At 45.9% G+C, this 24,318-nt stretch overlaps 1 protein-coding gene across 1 annotated transcript in view; it reads left to right on the top strand.

Moving 5' to 3' along the window:
- Positions 1–24,318, top strand: part of DEF6 (DEF6 guanine nucleotide exchange factor) — a 77,487-nt gene that overhangs the window by 39,176 nt on the left and 13,993 nt on the right. The window contains 6 exon segments of the mRNA XM_030221358.1: positions 12,032–12,188; positions 12,191–12,258; positions 13,769–13,915; positions 16,066–16,174; positions 19,612–19,910; positions 22,008–22,174. Of these exon segments, the coding sequence (XP_030077218.1) occupies positions 12,032–12,188; positions 12,191–12,258; positions 13,769–13,915; positions 16,066–16,174; positions 19,612–19,910; positions 22,008–22,174 (947 nt within the window).

Genomic DNA, 24,318 nt, shown 5'->3' with positions numbered 1-24,318 from the left:
TGGTAGCATAGTACTATGTATCTCAGCTGATATGGCACTGTGTTATCTTGTATTGACACTAATAAAAAGAATTAAAAAAAAAAAAGAAATCAGAAATGCCAGCACACATCGCTGCCTATTCTTTTGCACCTAAATGCAAGTGTTGCAAACATTTCTGACACAAAATTTTTGCGAGGCTCATATTTAGGCACAGAACAGGCGCGGACGTGTGCTTTTACTTTTGGTTTTGTTTGGACATACAAACAGGTCTGTAACTTCTCATCTTCCCTTGAACCTTCCTTCTGGTTACAAGCTAAGGCAAACTGGCAGTTAAATCTGAAAAACTGGCATGAAATCCTCTCCCAAACCCTTCTATGCTGCCCTAGACCTGCTGAAAAATCTCTCACGTTGTGCACAACTCAAAAGCTGTCTGCATTGTGGTGAATATTTATTTTATTTAAAACATTTATAGCCCACTTATGCATTGCAAGAAATGTTAACTCGTGTGCTGAAGCCCTGTCTGCATTGTACACTTAATAGCATGGCGCACATACTGATAGAGATATATAAAATAATGAGTGGAGTGGAACAGGTGGATGTGAAGCGCCTGTTCATGCTTTCCAAAAATACTAGGACTAGGGGGCATGCGATGAAACTACAGAGTAGTAAATTTAAAACAAATCGGAGAAAAGATTTCTTCACCAGTCGCATAATTAAACTCTGGAATTTGTTGCCGGAGAACGTGGTGAAGGCGGTTAGCTTGGTAGAGTTGATGGTGATATGTTTGAGTTTGCTCTTACTTGATAAGATCTCGTGGTTAGGAAACCCTTGGTCCATTTGAGTATATTCCCTCCTATTCCTATCTTGTCGAGTATTCTTAATAGTATATAGTGGTCAACCATATTGAATGCGCTTGACAAGTCGAATTGCAAGAGGAGTATGTTTTTACCTAATGCAATTTCCTTTTTGAACTTGGCTAGGAGAGTTACCAGGACAGTTTCCATACTGTGGAGAGATCTGAAGCCCGACTGTGATTCATGAAGGATTGAGAAATTGTCGATGTATTCAGTAAGTTGTTTAGCTACAATGCTTTCCATCGGTTTGGTTGTAAGTGGGATGGATGCCACAGGTCGGTAGTTGGTGATATCATTAGTTTTCTTTTTGGTGTCTTATGGTAATGGTGTGAGTAGTATATTACCTTTGTCTTTGGGGAATATGCCATGCTGGAACAAGAAGTTGAGGTGGGAGGTAAGTTCAGTGATGAATCGAGCGGAGGGGGGGGGGGTTCATTAGATAATTGGGGCAGGTGTCCAATTGACAGTAGGCTGTAGAGATCTTATTGGTTGCTAGTGCTATTGTTTCTTGTGTGATCTGGGCAAAATTTGTCCAAGTTCGGTCAGCTGGGTATTCTTCTGAGCATGGGTCTAGGCGTCTAGCTCATTAAGGAAGGTATCAAGGTTGGTGTAGTCCTGTGACATATTTTTGCGTAGATCGACAATTTTGCCTTTGAAGTAGTTAGCAAGATCGTCTGCTGTTGGGACTCCTCATTTTGTTGAGGACACTGGTTTTGTGTCTAGTAATTTATCCAGTAGCTTGTTTAACTTTTTCATGTCTTTGTAGTCAGAACCTAGTTGTTCATTATAGTAGCTCCATTTGGAATTTTTGATTTCATATTTGTATTTTCTGTGTGATTCTTTACAAGCGTTTAGATTTTGATCGTTTTTGTTTTTTCGCCAGGCTCGTTTGAGTTGTCTGGTTCTAGATTTTAATTGTTTCACATTTTCGTTGAACCATGGGATCCTGTTCGGTTTGTGAATGGTTTTGTTCGTAAAGGAGCTAATTCATTTAGAACAGTGATACATCTCAATTCCCAATCTGCAAGATAGTTGATGGAATCAGATGGAATAGACTAATTGATTTGATTTGCTTACTTTATTTATTTTTTGTCTATTAGATTGTAAGCTCTTTGAGCAGGGACTGTCTTTCTTCTATGTTTGTACAGCGCTGCGTATGCCTTGTAGCGCTATAGAAATGCTAAATAGTAGTAGTAGTAGTAGTAGTAGTAATTGTTGTCATAAATTGATTGCCAGAATGCAGTTGTTTCCACTTTACCTCTTCATCAGCTTTGAGATGCCCATTCTTCAGCCAATGTAGGGTCAGGGGCTTCATAATATCTAAATGGGAACAACAACGCCAGGGCAGCATGTCATCTAGCAGGAAATAAAAGGAACCCACCAGAATCATTGTATTCATTCTGAAATGTCATCCACAAAGTTTATGATTCTGTTAAAAACTCATTTTTTTAATAGGACTTTTAAGCCCCCGATCTAATAGTCCAGGTTTTACGGTGGTCTGTACGTCCCAGCAATTGAACTACGTGTTCCCAAAGTTTTAGTAACTTTTAGTTTCTTTTAAGGCGTGTGAATGTTTTTCTTTTTGATTGGTCTTTTTCTTTCCTATTTTAATTTTGGCGTTCCTTTCCACACTGTGAAAATTAGTTATGCTTATTTTGGTACTATTAGCCGCTATGATCTGTAACTAGAAATGGCGGGATATCAAGCATTTTAATAAACATAAACACAATCAGAAACATCAGGCTATTGAACATGAAAACAGCCTCTCACCTTCTACCTACTGCCGTCTCCGCCGCCTTTTCCTACCTGCGATCTGCTGCGCACAGCCCTAAGAGATGGGCCTCTGCTGCCGAATCAGCATTCGGCCCCAGAGGGACGGATTGATGGATTTGACATTTGCCTCCTGTTTCTCTAAAGGTCATCAAAAGTTGAGCATGCGAATTTAGGTGTGGTGCTGATTTGCGCATGTCATTTAATTGAATAATGAGCCAATTAATGCCAATAATTGGCTTTTTTAACAAGCAATTATTGGCACTAATTAGATTTAATTGGATGTTACACACATTAAGTTAGGCGTGGGATCCGCACCTAACTTTATGCATGACCTGGAAAAGGGGTGGCGTAAAGTGTACGGTCATGGGCGTTTTGGGGCGGAATGGGGTGTGGCTTGAGTTACACACATAATGGTGCTCCACGCATAAATTTAGGCGTAGGCATTTGCACCATGTTTTCGTTGGTGCAGACGGTCACGCCTAAGTTTACGTGTGACATAGCAGTTAAGCGCTATTCTCTAAACCACGCCGAACTATAGGTGTGGCTTACAGAACAGCGCTGAAGTGGGGGGATTTTTAGTACCATATACTGAATCTAGCCCTTGGTGAACATAAGTGCGATGGACTAACAGTGGACAGCAATGCATTCTCAACTAGCAGTGTTTATGCCTTTTGACAACCCACATGATTGTATAATTTATATGTTTTTATATGCATTTTTCACCAATGAATTTAATACAGATTTGTAATAATTACTTACTGGGCTAGATGGACCATTCCTCGGACCCAGTATCACTCTTGTGTTCTTATGTGTCCTGATAGATATGTACGCTGTACGTGTCACTTTTTATTTTGTATAATGTGACTGGAAGAGTGTCATGATTTCCCTCGCGTGGAATGGGATCTGCTTGGTTCATGAAGGATTTGGTGTCATTCTGGCGTCAGCATTTGGATGTGTGTAATCTGCTAGTATTAATTCACATTCCTGCTTATTTTCGAAAGAGAAAAACGCCTATAGTGCGGCCTAAATCGGGAGATAGACGTTTATCTCGCAAAGGCGCCCAAATCGGTATAATCGAAAGCCGATTTTGGGCGTTTCCAACTGCACTCCGTCGCGGAAACGAATAAAGTTGACGGGGGCGTGTCGGAGGCATGGTGGAGGCGGAACTGGGGTGTGGTTATCAGCCGAGGAGAGATGGGCGTCTTTAGCTGATAATCGGAAAAAAAGGCGTTTTGACCGCGATTTTGGGTCACTTTTTTTGGACCCTTTTTTTTTCACGAACAAGTTCCAAAAAAGTGCTCCAACTGCCCAGATGACCACTGGAGGGAATCGGGGATGACCTCCCCGGACTCCCCCAGTGGTCACTAACCCCCTCCCACCAAAAAAAAACCCACTTTAAAAACTTTATTTTCAGCCTCTATGCCAGCCTCAAATGCTGAACCCACCTCCATGACAGCAGAATGTGTTCGATCCTGTCACAGCCTTTCCCTGGGTCAGATGTGGCTCTCGGGTGCAGTACAGGGTCACATCAGCATTGCATTGTGGTGGGTGTAGGGTATTGGGCTCCGTGATTTCATTAGCTTGTGTTACAGTCTCACGATAGTGGTAGTTGGTAGGCTCTTCTCCCATGGTGCTTGTCCCCCTGCCTACTGGGTCAGAGTGTGCCCTGTTGTGTTTCCTGTTGTAGTCCATACGGTAGTGGCCGGTTTTAGTTCCCTTTCCTGTGTTAGCCACGTTACAGAACTTAGTTCTTCCCTTGAATGTGGCTGAAAGAGGGCATTGTACAGCATTCTGCCAGCTCTGACCTACTGCTCATCTCAGTACCAGGGAGACTCGTTGCCAGTGGGGCACAACCTCTGATCTGCAGTTAACTGTGAGTAAACGCGGTTATTCCAATAAAGGACGTTTTCGGAGAGATTAGTCTTCAGGTGTCAACTGGTGTGCCAATGTTATACAGCAGCAACAAGTCCTAGAGGCCTGCGTGTATGCAGGTCCCTGGAGCACTTTTAGTGGGTACCGCAGTGCACTTCAGCCAGGTGGCCCCAGGCCCATCCCCCCCCACCTGTAACACTTGTGCTGGTAAATGGGAGGTCTCCAAAACCCACTGTTCCCACATGTAGGTGCCCCCTTCACCCCTAATAGCTATGGTAGTGTTGTACATTTGTGGGTAGTGGGTTTTGGGGGAGGGGGGTTGGGAGCTCAGCACCCTTGGTAAGGGAGCTATGTGTGTGGGAGGTTTTTTTGAAGTCCACTGCACTGACCTAGGGTGCCCAGTTGGTGTCCTGGCATATCAGGGGGGCCAGTGTACTACCAATCCTGGCCCCTCCCATGACCAAATGGCTCGGATTAGGACGTTTTTGAGCTGGGTGTTTTTAGTTTCTATTATCGCTAAAAAAACAAACGCCCAGCTCAAAAACGTCCATTTTTTCGAAAATACGGTTCGGCCCGCCCCTTCACGGACCCGTTCTCGGAGATAAACGCCCATGGAGATAGGCATTTCCGTTCGATTATGCCCCTCGTGTACACTGGTGGGCAGTGGATTGCTGTCAAGGTGTAAATGTGTACAGGTCGGCAGTGTTCCCACTAACCTGGGCAGGAACCTCCAAATACCATCTGACCTCCTGATGCTGCTGCAAGTTGTCTCACGGTTTGAACCACATTCAGCCTCATAGTCTTGCAGGATATCTGGAAACATAATGTGGTTCAAACCCTAAGATGTCTGGAGCAGCATCAGGTGGTTAGGCAGCAAGTAGAAGGCCCTGCCTAGGTTCATGAATGGATAAATGACTGCAGTAAATTTGGGAGTGCCTATGTGTCTGTTGGTGGATGTAAGTGTATAGATTGTAACCAGGTACCTCTAAGTGCAGCCAAGGATAGAACAATCTCCTCCAGCCACGGGCTCCCGGTACAGTCAAGAAATAAATGTCCACCAGCAACTTTAATCTTAAGGACTTTATTCCATGCAAGTTTCTAGTAGACCTGATACACAGTTCCAACAGCACCATTCACCTTCAATCTTAAGCACATATAAGCCACCTGAACGTGTGTGGCAAATAGTCCCCTATAAGCAGTAGGCTATCAGCACATACCAGGATTCAATACAGGCTCACAGTCAGCTCCAGTCTGGGTTCTTTATCCAGTACACAATAAACAGTAGTTCAATTCCCAATAGAAGCAGTTCATTCAATTCATCATCACAATTAAATCACAAAGCAGCAGTTTCTACCTTCTACTCTCTTTACCTTCAGGAGAGTTCAATACTTTAGGGACTCCTCATACCCAAGGGATTTCACCCTGCATCAGCTTCACTGGTAAATTCAATAGTTTACGGACCTCCCTTACCCAAGGATTTTCAGCCTGCAAATACTTTTGGGACTTCCTCACACCCAAGGGATTTCAGCCTGCTTCAGTACTTTAGGGACCTCTCTTACCCAAGGGTTTTCAGCCTGCAACTGCTTCTCTCTTCTGAGACTCCTTCCCACCTGCCTAATCAATCCCTGGCTTCTGCTACCACAACCAATCATTCTCCTTCCATTAGCTTCCCCCACACCCATACCAGCTGAGTTGAGCATTAGACTAATGATGAGCTCCTGCACACAGGGTTTCCTATCTCTCTTTCCCCCTAGTGGCAGCCAATCTACACATCCTGCCAGCTTACACCCATGTCTTCCCCTATTGCAGAGAAGTCCAGTCCGGGTTCTTCATCTCACCCCCTGGCTCCTTGCCTGCAATGCCTTCTGGGACTTGTATTTCAGACTGAAACTGCCTTAACCCAACTATCCTGGATGTGACTCTATCACAAGATGTGAACCCCATGTATTTAATATGTGTCTGTCGGTGGGTGTAAGTGTATAGATGCGTGTTCCCATGTATTAGTATGTGTCAGTCAGTGGATGTAAGTGTATAGAGGCATGTTCCCATGTATTAGTATGTGTCAGTCGGTGGGTGTAAGTGTATAGAGGCGTGTTCCCATGTATTAATATGTGTCAGTCGGTGGTTGTATGTGTATTGATGTGTGTTCCCATTTATTAGTATGTGTCAGTCAGTGGGTGTAAGTATATAGATGTATGTTCCCGTGTATTATGTGTCGGTGGGTGTGTGTGTATAGATTGCATGCCCATGTTTTAGTATGTCCCAAAAAACAACAAGGCAAACGATCTGCAAAATCCAATATGGAAAAAGAAGCCAGCAGATCAATATAACATCAGAAAGATTTTATTAAAGATACCATATATAAACAAATTGGGCAATTTGTTTACATACGGCATCTTCAATAAAATCTTTCTGATGTTATATTGATCTGCTGGCTCTTTTTCCATGTTCTAGTATGTGCCTGTAGGTATGTGTAAGTGTATAGATGTTCATGTCCCTGCGTCTGTGGGTGGGTGGTGGTGTGCGGTGGGTGGATTTGTCATGAAACATTTGTCCCATTGGGTCTGTTTTCTTGAGCATTTCCTCTCCTGCTGCTGCTGCTGTTGCCTGTGGTGTAGTTGGTGGTTTCCGTTGCCGTCTTGGCTGGCTCCTCTGCCTCTCCTCCCAGGCAGTCAGTCACACTGTTAAAGCTGTCCTAAAACACTGTCACCTCAGCCTGCAAGTACATGGGAAACTCCCAGAGATGCCAGGCCAAGACCATCTTTAGGTAAGTGTTAGACTGAGGCTTTGCACAAGCAGTGAGAATGGCGTCATATGTGTCTTCTAACTCTCCTCCACCCAACTGACGTTCTGCCACTCCCATATCCACTTTGCCCACTCGCATATTCACTCTGAGATTCATCCCCAAAGGAGAGCGAGAAGTCAATTTAATTGATACAAGATGCAATGAGGGCTTTTGTAAGACAGAATAAGCCAGACTCATGCTACTCACAGTCAACAGACATTAAGGTCGAGGATATGTCAGTAAACTGGGCTTCTCTGTATGTACACCCCTAGAACCTGGAAAGCAAACTGTAGGGGATGAAGAAGTCATCCCAGGTTTCATGTGGGAGAACTGAAAAGGTGTATTTATCACGGAAGAGCCACCCCACCGTTTACTAGAGGACTTGACAATCCCCAGCAAGCAGATGATCAAAAGCCCCGCGCTGTTCCAAATAGCGCTGTAAAATAGCACTGGAACAGCGCGGGGCGCTATTAGACCTATGATCAGAGATAATGCATGCAAATTTAAGCAGCGCAATTATCTCTGATCATGGGGTAGAAGTGCGGGAGAATTGTGCCTGAGCATGCGCTCAGCACAATCCTCCCGCACTTGTTTGACAAGTCTGGGCTGGAGACCAATGAAAAGAGAAGGACGCCCATCTTTAAATCGGAAGATGGACGTCCTCAACTGCCCTGTTGCAGGGACGGCCAAATTTCAAGGGGGTATCGGAGGTATAGCGATGGGGCAGTTGAGGACGTCCAAAAGTTGGACGTTTCTGTGATGGGGCAGTTGAGGACGTCCAAAATTTGGACGTTTCTGTGACGGGGCAGTTGAGGACATCCAAATTTTGGACGTTTCTGCAATGGGCAGTTAAAGGACGTCCAAAATTGGATGTTTCTATGAGAAAGCAGCAGTATATTTCTTTAGTTTTTTTTTTCATCAAAAAAAGAGTTTTAAAATAAGAAAATTGGGGAATCTCCTTCCCAGTCTGAAGAACCTTTTTCTGTCGTAACTAAATTGACTTCTAATCCGAATGCCTCTTTACTTTCTAGCAGCCAAATTCCTTGTCAGATTATGGCGCAAATTTTTTTTTACATATTTTGAGTAAGTGGTTACATAGTAGCATAGTAAGTGACAAAAACTGAAGACCTGTGTGGTCCACCCAGGCTGCCCAAAAATTTGGCTGCAGCATAGTTTAGTCATAAAATCGTTAATTTGAAGTCTGTCCGCTAAGATTTCTTGTCAGGATTTTTATGGAAAGGTTAATAAGATAGTTGTTCAGTCTTTTCAAACGTCTCTTTCTACTGAGATTTTCAGTCTTCTTGATGAAAAGAAGTTAATGGAGGATTTTTGCTCCCGTTTCAAGTTTAGGAAGTTTGGACCAGAGTGAAAAATAAATAAACAAAACAAAATCTTGTGTTGTGCTCTTGATCCTTGTCACGCTTGTATTCTGAAATCTATGAGTGACAACCAGTTGGTCCAGTCTCAAGGTTAGTGAATAAATCATTTTCAGAAGGTATATTTCCAGGGGACTTTTGTTCAAAGGTCACTCATTAGATCTTGATTACCTGAGAATTACAGACCTCTCTCTTCTCTGCTTTTCCTAGCAAATGTTTTGGGGAAGTTGGTTTATGGTCAGTTAATTTTGTGAACATGTACGAGCCTGTGAACATTTGTCAGTTTGGATTTCATCTCCAACGTAATACAGAAACATTGCTAATTTCCATTTTGGATGTAATTAAAAAAGGTTTTGTTAAGGAATCAAGATACGTCATCATGGCTACTTTATATATTTCAGCTGTGTTTGATTCCGTTACAACATTTTAATAAGGAGACTGGAAGCTTTGGGATTGACTGGTTTACAACTTTTCTTGATTCATGGAGATTTTCAGTAGTTATTGGTCAGTGGTTTGAAGTCCCCTTTGGGATATCACAAGGGTCACCCCTTTCTGCTGTGCTTCTTAACATTTTCCTGGGCCCTCTGTAAATTGTTGCTTGTTTGGATCGTTAGTTTAGAACAGTGGCTCTCAACCTTTCTTCTGTTGTGACCAGTGCATCTTTTCTAGCAAAAAAGGTGCCAGTATTCAAATGCCAGGCCACCCTTCAAGGGTGGGGTGATCACTGAGGGATCCACCTCACAATAGCCAGGCCCCCTGCAACCAGTCACAGAGCCTATGACAAGGCAGAATTGGTGTGTAGCTTGAGCTCTTGCATTAAAACTTGGGGATCATAGGTCAATTTTAGCAGACAATGGAAAAGGTGCCGGTACTCAGTACCCCCAAGTACCCCCACAAAAAAAACCCTGGTTGTGACACACCTGACAGACAGTATTCACATGCATGACACACTAAACACTACAATTTGCGGATGAACAAAGGAAAAAGCCCTATATATAATTTAATTGTTGCTAACAATGATGTAAGAGAAATACAGATGCAGTGGTTGGGACTGCCAGGATGGAAGAGAGGGGTGAGCTGTAACATTTTTATCTTGGGCTGGTGACAGAAGAAGGGACCAGTTATGGAGATTTCAAGAAGCTGACTTCTGGTTCTCAACTCTTTCCAACCTGCAGCACACATAGTTAAGAAAAGCATATCAGTGCGTGGATGAAAGCGAATCATTACTTCTAAACGTAGCTAAAACTAGGGTTTTATTGTCATCTGGTTTTCATTCTGACATTCCATTGCAGTTTTTGATTGATGGTGTTAAAATTTCTGTTGAACGGGAAATTAGGTATTTAAGAGTATTTCTAGATTTATACTCGTAAAGTTGTACAAATGATTAGTTATTGTTTACTAGTAAAAAAAAAAGGCCCGTTTCTGGAGCCAATGAAACGGGCGCTAGCAAGGCTTTCCTGTGGCCCCCCCCCCCCCCCCACCCGTCGTCAATGTGTGTGAATTGCTCCGCCTCCGCCCTCAACGTCATAACGTTTGACGCGAAGGCGGGGCCCCGAGGCTGTGATTTTCTTGGCTTCAGAGCTTCGAACTTACGAACCTTGGCTTCAGTGACGTCATCCGACAATAGAACGTTGAGGGTGAGTTTTATATATATAGATTATATTTGATATAATAAGATTACATGTAATCAGATGATTTAACGCATTACCACTTTATCTATTATTCCGAATATGATCTCTTTATACCTGTTTGCTTAATTTTATTTTGTTATTCATGTTTGTAATACCACTTACATCTCTCACTCTGGAATGGCGATTGCCATGACGGAACAATGTAAGCCACATTGAACCTGCAAATAGGTGGGAAAATGTGGGATACAAATGCAACAAATAAATAAATAAATGATTACATGATTTATTGTCACCAGCTAACGTCAGAGCAGTGGTTCAGAGTTTGGTAAGTCAACGTTTTTTTTGTTTTTTTTTTTTAAAGTATTTTTATTACTTTTTTAACATACATAGAACAGATGCTAATACCAACATTTGAACCAATTTCCTGCGTGTTCAATCCTCTACTCCCTCCCCCCCCCCCCAACACATAATATTGACAATGACCGTTATGTCTACATGGTGCTGCTTTGTCCTAGTTCCATATTAAGGAGTTACTATAAGTTTGGGTGCGTCCAAATCCACGCCAGCTGCCAGTCTCCATGCTGTATACTTGTCCCACTGCTTGTAGAATTGTGTAATCCGTCCTGCCTTTATTGCAGTCATTTTGGACATTTGATAGAGATAATCCATCTTATGTATCACCTTTATCACTGGTGGCATCGTGGGTTGCTTCCACGCCGACGCCAATGCAATCTTCCCTGCGACCAGCCACACCGAGGCCAGCCGATGTGCTGTCGATGGAATGGCTGCCGGTTGAAAATGGAATAGGCACGTCTCATAAGTCAACGTTTTGATGATTCTGATGGATTACTGATAGGCCGTCCAATCTAAGTTTTGTAATTCAGGTTGCACAAAATGCTTATGCATGTTAATGTCAAGGTGTTCTAAATGTAGTCACATTTATCCAATGTTATTCAAACTTCATTGGCTTCTTTTTGAATGCAAAATAAAATATAAAATTTTGTTTTTAATATTCAAAATGTTGAATGGTGATACTCCTGCAATCATTGCTTCTACTTTGCGTGTCTCTCAACCACCTCGGACTTTAAGGTCAGCCATTAAAAATTTGTTGGCGGTACCTTCTTTTCATTTCCTCAAGTTTTAATAAATGAAAAAAAAGGGACCTCCAACAAGTTTTTAATGGCTGACCGTAAAGTCCTAGGTGGTTGAGAGACATGCAAAGCGTGCTGCAGGCCTTAGTGTTTCGTATCTGCACCCAAAATTGCCTGCCTAACTTTGGGCAATCTATATAGAATTTGGTGTCAGTAGTGGGATGAAGTCAGGGATGTTGGGAATGAAAAAAAAAAGGCAAAATAGAATAAAACTTAGCAAGAGGAACATTACCATATGGCTTCACGTCAACTGAGATATCCGGAGCCTCTCCTTATTTCATATCGCTGTATACCTGGACTTGTAGTCCTGCTTTGAACATAAGAATAGCCATACTGGGTCAGACCAATGGTCCATCTAGCCCAACATCATTCCCTGCTACTAATCTCAGGGACAGCAGAAGCTTCCCCATGTCTGCATCAATTGCAGACTAAGGACTTTTCCTCCAGGAACTTGTCCAAAACTTGTTTAAACACAGATACACCGTGCTTAGAAAAAGAATCAGGGTAGCTTCTTCTGTTCAGATGACCTAGAGTCGTTTGGTCACATGGTGCTGGCTGTGCTGGTTCTCGTGTTGCTTTTTTGCTCAGCTGTTCCTCTGCACTCCTGCAGGTAGAGTATTTGCTGAAGAAAGTGAACAGTGCAATGAGCGTGGAGCTGAGCAGTAGTGAGCTGGAAGATTACCTCGCTCAGGAGTCCCTGCAGCAGAGCGGCCTGTCCGTTTGGCAGTTCCTGGAGATGGTGAATTCTGGGAAGTTCCTGCGGGGATTGAGAAGGAGACCATCAGCATGGCCATCGAGGAAGTGTACCAGGAGATCATTGAAGGCATCCTAAAGCAGGTACCCAGCTCTTTCACTGCTCCCTGGTTCAGAGTAGAGAAGAAACATCTTGCACTGAAACGCCAGGGCTCCTGTATTGCGGTAAGAAGGGAGCATTGAAGTATTGGAGGCAGGGGGAATTTTGCAGCCCCGGGTTCCTGAGACCCTTAAGTACTGGGACGTTCAAGAACATGCAGTGGCGTTCCTATGGGCGCTGACTCCCGGGGCGGATCGCCGATGCGCCCCGCCCCCCGAGTGCAGCCCCCCCCCCCCCCAACCCGTGCAGCGTGACCCCACCCCGGCGAAAGAACCCCCTCCCCCCCCCCCCCCCGGGTGCACGCCGCTGGGGGGTGCTGCATGCCGGTCAGTGTCGTTCGTTTCCATGCTCCCTCTGCCCTGGACAGGTTATTTCCTGTTCCGGGGCAGAGGGAGCATGGAAACAAACGACGCTGACCGGCGCATGGCACCCCCCCAGCGGCGTGCATCCGGGGCGGACCGCCCCCACTGCCCCCCCCCCCTTGGTACGCCACTGAGAACATGACTGTTATTGTCAGGATGTGAAAACTACTACTACTATTAAACATTTCTATAGCGCTACTAGACTTACGCAGCGCTGTACAAATTAACATGAAAAAGACAGTCCCTGCTCAACAGAGCTTACAATCTAAATTGGACAGACGAACAGACAGCTAGGGGTGGGGAAAGTGCAGTGGTAGGAATGATAAGTGAGGATGTTGAGTAAGAGAGTCATGGTTAGGAGTCGAAAGCAGTAGCAAAGAGGTGGGCGTTTAGGCCTAGACTTGAAGACAGCCAGAGACTGAGCCTGACGTACTGGCTCAGGGAGTCTATTCCAGGCATAGGGAGCAGCGAGATAGAAGGAACGGAGCCGGGAGTTAGCAGTGGGGGAGAAGGGGGAACGACTCTCTTACAAGCAGCCAACAATCATCAGAGATGGGGCAGCAGGAACCTCAGTGAGAAATGAATCAGGGCTAATCTGCAGTTTCGCTGCGAGCTTACAAGTAGCAGCACAAATCCTACAACTCCCAGAAGCCAATGTAATAGGAGCATTAAACTGTATTCAGTGCTTGGCTCCATGCTGTCCAACACTTTACCAATATGAAAGATCAAATAACATAACGCTATCAAAAATGCAGTATTTTTCAGCAACAACAAGAAAGCCAAGCTTAACCCAGTATTCTTCTACCAAGATGTTATGCTTTTTTAATTCTTAGTCTGAGGTGTACAGGTAGTAGGTTGCTGTGCCAGCGCGATTTATCTGCAGTTCTTCCGCCTCATCTGCCTCTTACAAGTGAAATAGGTGAGCCAGAACTGAATCTTCCCCTTCCCACCTCCAATATAGTAGAAAAATATTGTGGCTGAATGAACCCCACCTAGTCCTCAAGATTTAAATAATGTAGCAGACTGAGCTCCAGTGTATTAAAAAGAAGTGTCCACCAAGCCCGTCAGAAATAGGAGAGGCTGGGGGCTGAATATTACCTGATGCTATTTCCTTTCTCCTGGTTGCTCTTAGGGGTACCTTTGGAAGAAGGGCCAGCTGCGGAGGAACTGGAGCGAGCGCTGGTTTACCCTGAAGCCCAACTTTCTGTCTTACTACGTCAGTGAAGAGAAGAAGGAGAAGAAGGGGAGCATTGCCCTAGACAGGAACTGCTGCGTGGAGGTAGGAAAAGGGAATGGGACTTGATATACCACCTTTCTGTGGTTTTTGCAACTACATTCAAAGTGGTTTACATAGTATATACAGGTACTTATTTGTACCTGGGGCAATGGAGGGTTAAATGACTTGCCCAGGGTCACAAGGAGCTGCAGTAGGAATTGAACCCAGTTCCTCAGGATCAAAGTCTGCTGCACTAACCACTAGACTACTCCTTCACTAGCAACATTCCATGTAGAATCTCAAATAATAGCAACATTCCATGTAGAATCTGAAATAGTAGCAACATTCCATGTAGAACTCAAATAATAGCAACATTCCATGTAGAATCTCAAATAGGGAAAGGGAAATAGAACTTGATATACCACCTGTGGTTTTTGCAACTACATTCAAACCAGTTTACGTAGTATATACAGGTACTTCTTTGTACCTGGGGCAATGGAAGGTTAATTGACTTGTCCAGAATCACAAGGAGCTGCAGTAGGAATCAAACCCAGTTCCTCAGGATCAAAGTCCGCTGCACTAACCATTAGGCTAGTCCTCCACTGCGCTACTGGGCTGAAGGGGCAGGGGGAGGGTAGTGCAGTCTTTTCTTCTTCAACCCTGCTGAAGATACAGGATCAGACTATGTACAGGGCAGTCGCTGGTGCTCATGGTAAGAGTCGCTGTCAGCATCACCTTGCCTTTCGGACTTGTGTACTTGCAGATCAGCAGACGAATTCTAAAGGGTGCATTGGCACCCAGAGCAATCGCTCTTCTTGTCCACCTCTTGTGACAGCCCTGGCCACGCTTACCTATGGGACAATACTGGGCCTTGCTGTACTTGGATACTGTGTTCTCCACATAGGCAGGCAGTCCATGTTCTTTCAGTCTATCTCCTGGCACTGACATCAGTGGCGTAGCCACAGGTGGGCCTGGGTGGGCCAGGGCCCACCTACTTAGGGCTCAGGCCCACCCAACAGTAGTACATATTTAGCGGTAGATGGTAGGGATCCCAAGCTCTGCCAGCAGAAGACTCCCCCCTGATGGTAATGAAACGCTACTCTCCATGATACAGGCACATGCTCAGTTTTCAGTGCATGCCTGCTGCAGACTGCCAAGGTGGAAAGAAGCATTTTCCCGCCAGCTGAGATATTTTTCTGGTTGTAGTGGGGGAGGGGGGCAGAACACTTGGTTCCCACCCACTTCTTGCTTAGGCCCACCCAAAATCTGCTGTCTGGCTACGCCCCTGACTGACATTGAATATCTGTGTTTGTGTGGCTGGCTATCCCTTATCTGGTTACATGCGATGTTCAAGTGTAGCCACCTAAGTGAAACCGGGCAAAGATAGGACCGAGTTTTATACAATTTATGGAAAGAGCCAAAACACATAGAGTCCACACTCACTGATCATTAATGCATCAGACATCCACTTCTGACCCTCATCCCCCGTAATTCCACATCACTCATACATTTACTCACAGAAATATGTACACCATATGTCTTTGTGTCTTAATACTGCCCTTTAAGCTTCCCATTGTCTCTTTCCAATGTTTCAATGTTGATGTCCCATTGTTATATTCCTAACGATACTTCGATGGTCTCGCATAACTTGTACAATGTAACCCATAACCAAGTTGTAACAAATGTATTTCCATTATTCATATCTTATTGTAAGCCACACTGAGCCCGCAAAGAGGTGGGAAAATGTGGGATACAAATGCAATAAATAAATATATGGTCTAATTTGTCCTGTTAAGTGCTGCATATCGGTGCTTAACCTCATAAGTGCTGACTCCACCCCCATACTGCCCACTAAATTGCCAGCTGTGGCTTTAGTGCAGTGGTTCCCACATGGTCCTGGAGGCACCCCAGCCAGTCAGGTTTTCAGGATATCCAGACTGAATATTCATGAGAGAGAGATATGCACGCACTTCCTCCCCTGCATGTAAATCTCTCTCATGAATATTCATAGTGGAGATCCTGAAAACCTGACTGGCTGGGGCGCCTCCGGGACCAGGTTTGAGAGCCACTAATCAGTTAATATCGGCTGAATATCAGCGGATAGCCCCACAAAGGAACCTGTCCTGCCTGGTTAAATTGCTTTGAATATTGCCCCCTTGGTTTTTAGGTTGAACAAAGACATTTACCCATCTGCTTCTACACTCTCCCCGCAGGTTCTCCCAGACCGAGATGGGAAGCGTTGTATGTTCTGTGTAAAAACCTCATCCAGGACGTATGAAATGAGTGCGTCAGACACACGGCAGAGACAGGAGTGGACAACGGGTATGTGCCGCGTGGGGCTGGCAGAGTAACTTAGAACCCGGAATCCTTCCATACCAACCATGGACTTTTTGATGGGGAACAAGCCACTTCCAGGATGAACGTCTGGGCCCTTTCTGCTTAGCTGGCTGCTTAAAAAAAAAAGTAGATGGTAAACGAGCATGAAATTCCTGTTCCTCAGTTGCTCGGTGCGCCCGCTTTGTGACCAGAACAGAAAATGTCTGTGGGTTTGGCATATCCTCATTCTTAAAGGGAGAGTGGTGAAGCCAACACTGCTGAGGACAGGGTGAATGCATCCAGCAAGCAAAAGAGGTATAAATTGCACACCAAGTCCTGTGTTCGTTCAGGTGATTAGCATCCAGCCGTTTAGACTCTCACCCAGTGGAATACAAGGGCTGCCCTCCAAGATGACATTACATTTACCTCTGTAAGCCAGGGGCGTAGCCAGACCTCGGCGGGACCCCAGCCCGAGGTGAGGGGGCACATTTTAGCCTCCCCCCCCCCCCCCCCCCCCGGCGCCGACACCCCTCCCCCACCACTTTGGACCCCCACCTCCGCCAGTTACCTTTGTTAGCGGGGGTCCCCAACCCCCGCCAGCCAAAGTTCTCTTCAGTGCCGGTCTCTGGACTTCAGCTGGCAGGGGTTGGTGACCCCCGGCCAGCAAAGGTAGCTGGCGGTGGCGGGGGATGGTCAGCAGCGGCAGGAGGGGGGGTTGAAAGTGGCGGGGGGGGCGAAAGTAGAGGGGGCCATGGCTAAATCTGTGAGGGCCCATGGCCCCACCTAGCTACGCCCCTGCTGTAAGCTCTCTGTGCTCACCCTGTTCTGGTGTGTGGTAGGGTTACCATTTTGTGTCCTCTGAAAAAGAGGACACATGTCACGCCCCCTACCCCGCCACGCCTCATGCCACGCCACGCCCCCTTCGGGTCCTCGTTCCACCCCTATTTCCCCCCCCCCCCCCGTCACATAGTCCCCTCCCCCCCTGTCACATACCCCCCCTCACTTACTATCTAGCCCTGGTGGTCTAGTAGCTTCTTCTCTTTGGGGCAGGAAAGAGCCCCCTCTTTCCTGCCCGGAGCGCTGCCTGCCCTTGCCTGCTGCATGCTCCTCGGTCTGGCTGGGGATTCAAAATGGCCACCAAGAGTTGAAGCGGCCTCGCGAGGGTTCAACTCTCGGCGGCCATTTTGAATCCCCAGCCAGACCGAGAAGGATGATAGACAGGGGAGGCAGCGCTCCGGGCAGGAAAGAGGGGGCTCTTTCCTGCCCCGAAGACGTCACTAGACCACCAGGGAACATGGTAAGGAAGGGGAGGGGACGGGAGACCAGACCCACGGCGCCGATCGCCCGCCCACACGCCCATTGACTTGGCGGTAAGGTCTCGCACTCTACCTGGGCGGTGGGCATGCAGCGTGCACCCACTGCTGTTTACCGCCGCTAAGCACCGTGCTGTACAATAATAAAAAATATTTTCTACTATGTGTTTTCGGCGCACGCCAAATTCAGAATTACCGCCCGGAGCACACGGTAGCCGGGCGGTAATGCTGGACTTTCGTAGGCCCATATTCTCCTTCGTAAGAGGGCCCCTAAGTTCAGTATTCAGCAGTTAAGTGGCTACGGCGACCCACATAAAGAGAGGACTAACTTTTATGTGGTTACCTTGGCCGGTTAAGTGCTGAATATCGGTCCTTAAACAGCCAAGTACCGACTGTGCCCCTGGAATGCCCCCAAAATAGCCAGTTTTGATTTGGGTGCTAACTGGACATTTTCAGTGACACTATCCGGTTCAGTGGCGTTGAATAAGACCGGTTAGCCCCAAACAATTTAACCGACCAGGAGCCGCTTTCTGGCTGGTCAATTCGCTTTGAATATCGAGCCCGATGTTATTAACAGGGAAAAGAAAAAAGATCCTTCTAGATCAGAGGTTCTCAGCCCAGTCTTCGGAACACATCCAGTCAGTCTGGTTTTCAGGATACCCACAATGAATATGTATGAGGGAGATTTGTATACAGTGGAGGCAGTGTGTGCAAATGTTCACGTTCGTATTCATTGTGGATATCTTAAAATCTAGACTGGCTTGGTTGTGTCCCGAGGGCTGAGTTGAGAACCCCCGATCGAGTAGCTATTTTACTAAAATGAAGTAAAATCTGGGCTTAGCACAGTGTAATGTGGGATTTAAGCCCAGATTTAATGTGGCACTTTTTCTTTACCCCTTTTTTGCACACTGTCCCCTGGATTCCATATATGGCGCCTAGAGGTCCGTGCCGAAATCCAAGCGTATTCTGTAACAACGCGCATAACTTAATTGGCTTAACAAGCCGATCAGGTTGTTAACAGCACTTAACAAGCAACAATGAGCTCTAATTGGCAATCATTAGAATTTATGCGCATTCCAAAATTTACATGCGTTGTTATAGGCCCTCTGCGCCTAAAGCTACACGCCGGGATTTACGCCACGTTTTGTTGGTGTAAATGGAGGCGCGTAGTTTTAGACTAATCAACTAATCGTATTCTATATACCGGGCCTAAATCTAGGCACCGCTTATAGAATAAGCTTAGGTGGAAATGTTTTCCACGCAGATTTTCTAGGCGCTGTATATAGAATCTGGCCCTGTCCGCTAATGGTCCCATTAATGTGTGGAACCTACAAAAAAATGCATGCGGAGCACTTGTTGCCCCTTATTTAGGATGAGCTGAGAGCCCCTGTGTTAACTCTGCATTATCCAGTTAGCGTGCTCTAATCAGAACACACTAGCTGGATAATGCGGGAACGCTGACGATGCCCCCTCCGGAAAAATTTCCCCCAAAAACACGAATGCAGGGTTTAGTGCATGGAAACAGGGAAAATACTGCAAGATGCTTTAATGGGTTTTTGTGCGGTACCCTTATGCCAAACTGCTACAAAAGGGGAGGGGGGCTGGTGCTGGTGTCGGCACGTGTTTTACACGCGCGCTGAGGCTCCTTTTTACTGCAGCTGGTTAAACGGAAGTCTCGCCTTCCTACAGGAAATGGCTGTGCAGCAAGTAAAGGACTTGCCGCACAGCCATTTCAGGGGGCGGCGGTAAGGTAAGGGCTTCTGCGTTAACCCAGCAGTAATCAGGCAGTGCGCGGCACTGCCCGATTACCGCTGGGTACGCTCCGGTGCAACAAAAATAAATACATTTTTGTAGCACTGGAAATGACGACACGCTAGGGGTGGGGAAGTACTGCCGGGCTAATAGCTCGGCGGTACTTCCTGTATAGCGAGTGGTAAACCCACGTTGGGCTTACCGATGCTTAGTAAAAGGAACCCTAAACGTGTGTCAAGGACTTAACTCCCTTTAGTAAAATGACCCCTTAGAGAGGGAGAGAACATTGGGTCCAGCAGAGGGTCAAGGAAATCTTGGTGGCACTGGCAGGAATCAGAAGGGATCAGCTGTTGAAGAGATCTGCCATTTTGTCTTAAGCAATCCAGATGGCTGTGCGTTTGCAAGGTGAAGGGAAGAAATCCCTTCACAAGGACCTGAAGCAGAAGAGGCGAGAGCAGAGAGAGCAGCGGGAGCGGCGAAGGGCGGCCAAGGAGGAGGAGCTGCAGAGGCTGAAGGAGCTTCAGGCGGAGAAGGAACAGAAGCTGAGGGAGCTGGAGCTGCTGAAGGAGGCGCAGCAGCAAGCCGAGCAGTTGCAGCAGGAGGAGGAGGCGCGGCGCAGGCTGCAACATGAGGAGATGCAGCGAGCCCTGGAGGTGCAGCTGCAGGAGGCAGAAGAGGTGAGTCTGTGGTAGCCTTTTATCAACCTGGGACCCCCTCCTCACAGCACTGTTTTCTCTTAAACAACTAGAGTGATTCCAAGCTATGAAAACAGGTAAATATCACTTTTCTGTGTTTTAATCTCTTTATTAAGATGCAGACACATTCACAACGTACAAGTACAGACTTCTACACGGTAACATTCTCCCTGTCTCCTCAGCTCGAAACCTTGGGGTCATCTTTGACTCTTCTCTCTCCTTCTCTGCTCATATCCAGCAGATTGCCAAGACCTGTCGTTTCTTTCTTTACAACATCCGTAAAATCCGCCCCTTTCTTTCCGAGCACTCTACCAAAACCCTCATCCACACCCTTGTCACCTCTCGTTTAGACTACTGCAATCTGCTTTTTGCTGGCCTCCCACTTAGTCACCTCTCCTCTCTCCAGTCGGTTCAAAACTCTGCTGCCCGTCTCATCTTCCGCCAGGGTCGCTTTACTCATATTACCCCTCTCCTCAAGACCCTTCACTGGCTCCCTATCCGTTTTCGCATCCTGTTCAAACTTCTTCTACTAACCTATAAATGTACTCACTCTGCTGCTCCCCAGTATCTCTCCACACTCGTCCTTCCCTACACCCCTTCCCGTGCACTCCGCTCCATGGATAAATCCTTCTTATCTGTTCCCTTCTCCACTACTGCCAACTCCAGACTTCGCGCCTTCTGTCTCGCTGCACCCTACACCTGGAATAAACTTCCTGAGCCCCTACGTCTTGCCCCATCCTTGGCCACCTTTAAATCTAGACTGAAAGCCCACCTCTTTAACATTGCTTTTGACTCGTAACCACTTGTAACCACTCGCCTCCACCTACCCTCCTCTCTTCCTTCCCGTTCACATTAATTGATTTGATTTGCTTACTTTATTTATTTTTTGTCTATTAGATTGTAAGCTCTTTGAGCAGGGACTGTCATTCTTCTATGTTTGTGCAGCGCTGCGTATGCCTTGTAGCGCTATAGAAGTGATAAATAGTAATAGTAGTAGTCTCTTGTAACCAGAGCTAATATTGTGATGTCATAATGCCTCAGTCCACCAATAAGAGCCAACCTCATCAGTGATGTCACAATGGCTTGATTGTCCTATACTTGGCTCACTTTTATTACATAGCTCTTTGAGCAGGGACTGTCTTTCTTCTATGTTTGTGCAGCGCTGCGTACGCCTTGTAGCGCTATAGAAATGCTAAATAGTAGTAGTAGTAGTAACATATAATTTTTCAGTTCTTTTACATTCCTCCTCCCACTCGCATACTGTGTTAGAACCAGTGCCAAATTCTGGAGGCCTGTGTTCTTATGACCTCCTTCGCAAACCTAAATTCCCAAGCCCCTCATCTCCCTCCCCCCTTAACCTTTTTATTATTAGTATGTATTACATTTGTATCCCACATTATCCCACCTCTTTGCAGGCTCAATGTGGCTTACAATTCGTCATGGATACTGGAGATAGAAGAGAATCTACATTTGGTTTTACAGAGGGTTATGGGTTACATGGTGGTAAGATACACGAGTGTTAAAGCAAAAGGCATTAAACGACATTTCTGGATATATTAAGGATAGTACAGTTACACGTGTTGATCTTTATGATATATCTTGTCGAAGAGATAAGTTTTCAATAATTTACGGAAATTGGTCAATTCATAAACCGCTTTCAGGTCACGTGGCAACTTTAACAAATGGATCCCAAATGTGGGCATGGGCCCCTCCTGAATTCTCTTTTACTTTGCTGGCGAGAGAGAGCCCCCTGTTAACAATTTACCAGCACACCCCTGGTTTTGTCCCTGTCACTGTAAGACCTAAAGAGTGACAACTAAGTGCACTGAGCGGTGATGGCAGAAAAGCTGTTCTGGAGTTGAAAACTCTGACCAAATAAAGCTCCTGCACTAGACCGTCACCTACCCTTGACCTTTGTGTGTCTTGGGGAAGTAACATTAAGCATGCTGGAATTAAAAATATATATATATTTATCCTGAATTTCCTTCCAGCCACCATAGAGCAGAGGACTAAATGCTCTTTCTGGTCCGGTCAGCATGGGCTGTGTCCTTAACAATGTTCCCCATGTTGTATCCACAGGCTCGGGCCTCCATGCAAGCTGAGATGGTTCTGAAAGAGCAGGAGGCTGATCGTCAACGGAAACGGATTAAGGAATTAGAAGAAATGCAGGAACGGCTGCAAGAGGCCCTCCAACAGGAGATAAAAGCTCGGCAGGATGAGCAGGCTGTGAGATATGCCCAGACCAGGTGAGGCAGGGGAAGTTTCTGTGCTGTGCTTACACATTATCAAATTGTTTTTCACAAGTTCCCCTGAGGCCGCCCTAAGGAAAACCGGGGCCCCTGTTGGGAGATTGTAGAAGATCCTGTATTTTTATAGTTTAATACCGTTTACTATACCGCTGTAACTGACTACGCAGGGCAGAATGGGGTACATACTACAGAAATTTCAGGATAAAGGAAAGCAATCTCATTTTCGATAGGAAAGTAAATTCAGTCACACCAAGAGGGGTAGAGGGAGATCAGATGGAGAAAGGGAACTGGGGCAGGGGAACAAAGGGAGCCTGTGTAAAAAGCCAAGTCTTAAGTTCAGATTTAAAGTTTAGAAAGGAGAGATTGCTACGGAGGGAAAGGGGAAGATTCTTTCACCTCATGTCTGGAACAAAGAAAAATGCACAGTGCCTAGTTGATTCTAGATATGCAGATTTGGGACTTGGAAGAATTAGAAGATGAGAAATAAGAAATCGCTTTGGAAGCTAAGTGAAATGTTTTTGGCTAATCTGTGAAATATTTTGTTTTGAAATACAAGGGAAAGGGGATGGGAATTTGATACACCACCTTTCAGGGCCCGTAAGAAAAATAAGTCGCCTGGCAGATAATGAGGCTCATTTTGGACAAATTTCTTCTCAAAACATCCAAATTGGTATTTTTGATACCTATTTTGCAGATGCTTATCTATGCAATTCGTCTGCAGTGCGTCTGTATCACAAGGGTGTGTGTTGGGGGCGGGATTAGGGCAGGCTTATGGCATTCCTAACGCTTGGACGTTTTATAGCCATAATGAAACAAAACCAAAGCATCTAGGGCTACAACTTAAATGTTTTGGTCTAGACCTGTTTTTAAAACGAACAAGGCACAAAAAGGTGCCCTAAATGACCAGATGACCACTGGAGGGAATCAGGGATGACTCCTCCTTACTACCCCCGTGGTCTTGGACCCCCCCCCCCCCCCCAAAGTTGTGATTAAAAACAGTACATACCAACCTCTATGACAGCTTCAGATGTTATAGCCGGTTCTATTAGAGCAGCAAGCAGGTCCCTGGAGTAGTGCGAGAGGAGGACTAAGGCCCATATCCCATTCTACCTGTTACACTTGTGGTGGAAAGTGTGAGCCCTCCCACACTCACCAGAAACCCTACTGTACCCACATATAGGTGACCCCTTCACCCATAATGGCTATTGTATTGGTGTACAATTGGGGGTAGTGGGTTTTGGGGGGCTCAGCAGACAAGGGAACAATGGTGAGATGTGTAATTGGGAGCTTTTATGTAAAGTCCACAGCAGTGCCTCCTAGGATGCTCCATTGCTGTCCTAGGATGTTTGTGTGGCAAGTCTACTACGAATACTGGTCCCTCCTACATCCCAGTGCAGTGGTGTGCTGGCGCAGGCTCTCACAGGCTCGCAAGAGCCGGTTGTTAATTTTTTGAGAATTTTGGGAGCCGGTTATTAAAGTAGGGCCCTCCATGGCTACTTTAACAACTGGCTCCCAAAATGTGGGCTTGGGCCCCCTGCTGAATTCTCTTTTACTTTGCTGGTGGGGATGCTGAGCCCTGTCAGCCAAGTAAATAGACTGCTGCTGCTCCCCACTCCTTGTTTCCAGCTCTGAGCAGCAGGCTGGGACTTCTCAAGCATGTGAGAGAAGTTCCAGCATGCTGCTCAGAGCAAGACGTTGGGAGTGGTGGCAGTCCATTTATTGGCTGCCAGCAAAGGTATGCCTAGCGTGCCCGCACGAAGGGAGGGAGGAGAGAGAGGCAAGTGTTGCTCCCCCCCCCCCCCCCCCCCCCCCACGGCCCTTCCAACTGCAGAGCTGGCTACGTCCGGAGAAAGAGCCTGTTGTTAAAATTTTACCAGCACAACCCTGTCCCAGTGGCTTCATTTTGTGCATTTTACACTTGGATGGCTTTTTTTTTTTTCCAAAAATGGACCAAAAAGATAAGCTCACAGAGCACAAAAACATCTATCTAGCATGTGTCCTTTTCGGGGAAAAAAAATAGATACCTTGCTGTTTTGAAAATGGCTATATTTCCCATTCGGATTTGGGACGTTTTGCTCAAAATGTCCAAAGTTTGACTTAGACATCATATCGAAATTCCCCCTCCATATGCGCTAATCTTT

This window comes from Microcaecilia unicolor, chromosome 12 (assembly GCF_901765095.1).
Source record: "Microcaecilia unicolor chromosome 12, aMicUni1.1, whole genome shotgun sequence".
NCBI classification, from domain to species: Eukaryota; Metazoa; Chordata; class Amphibia; order Gymnophiona; family Siphonopidae; genus Microcaecilia; species Microcaecilia unicolor.
This window is presented reverse-complemented; position numbering and strand designations above follow the sequence as displayed.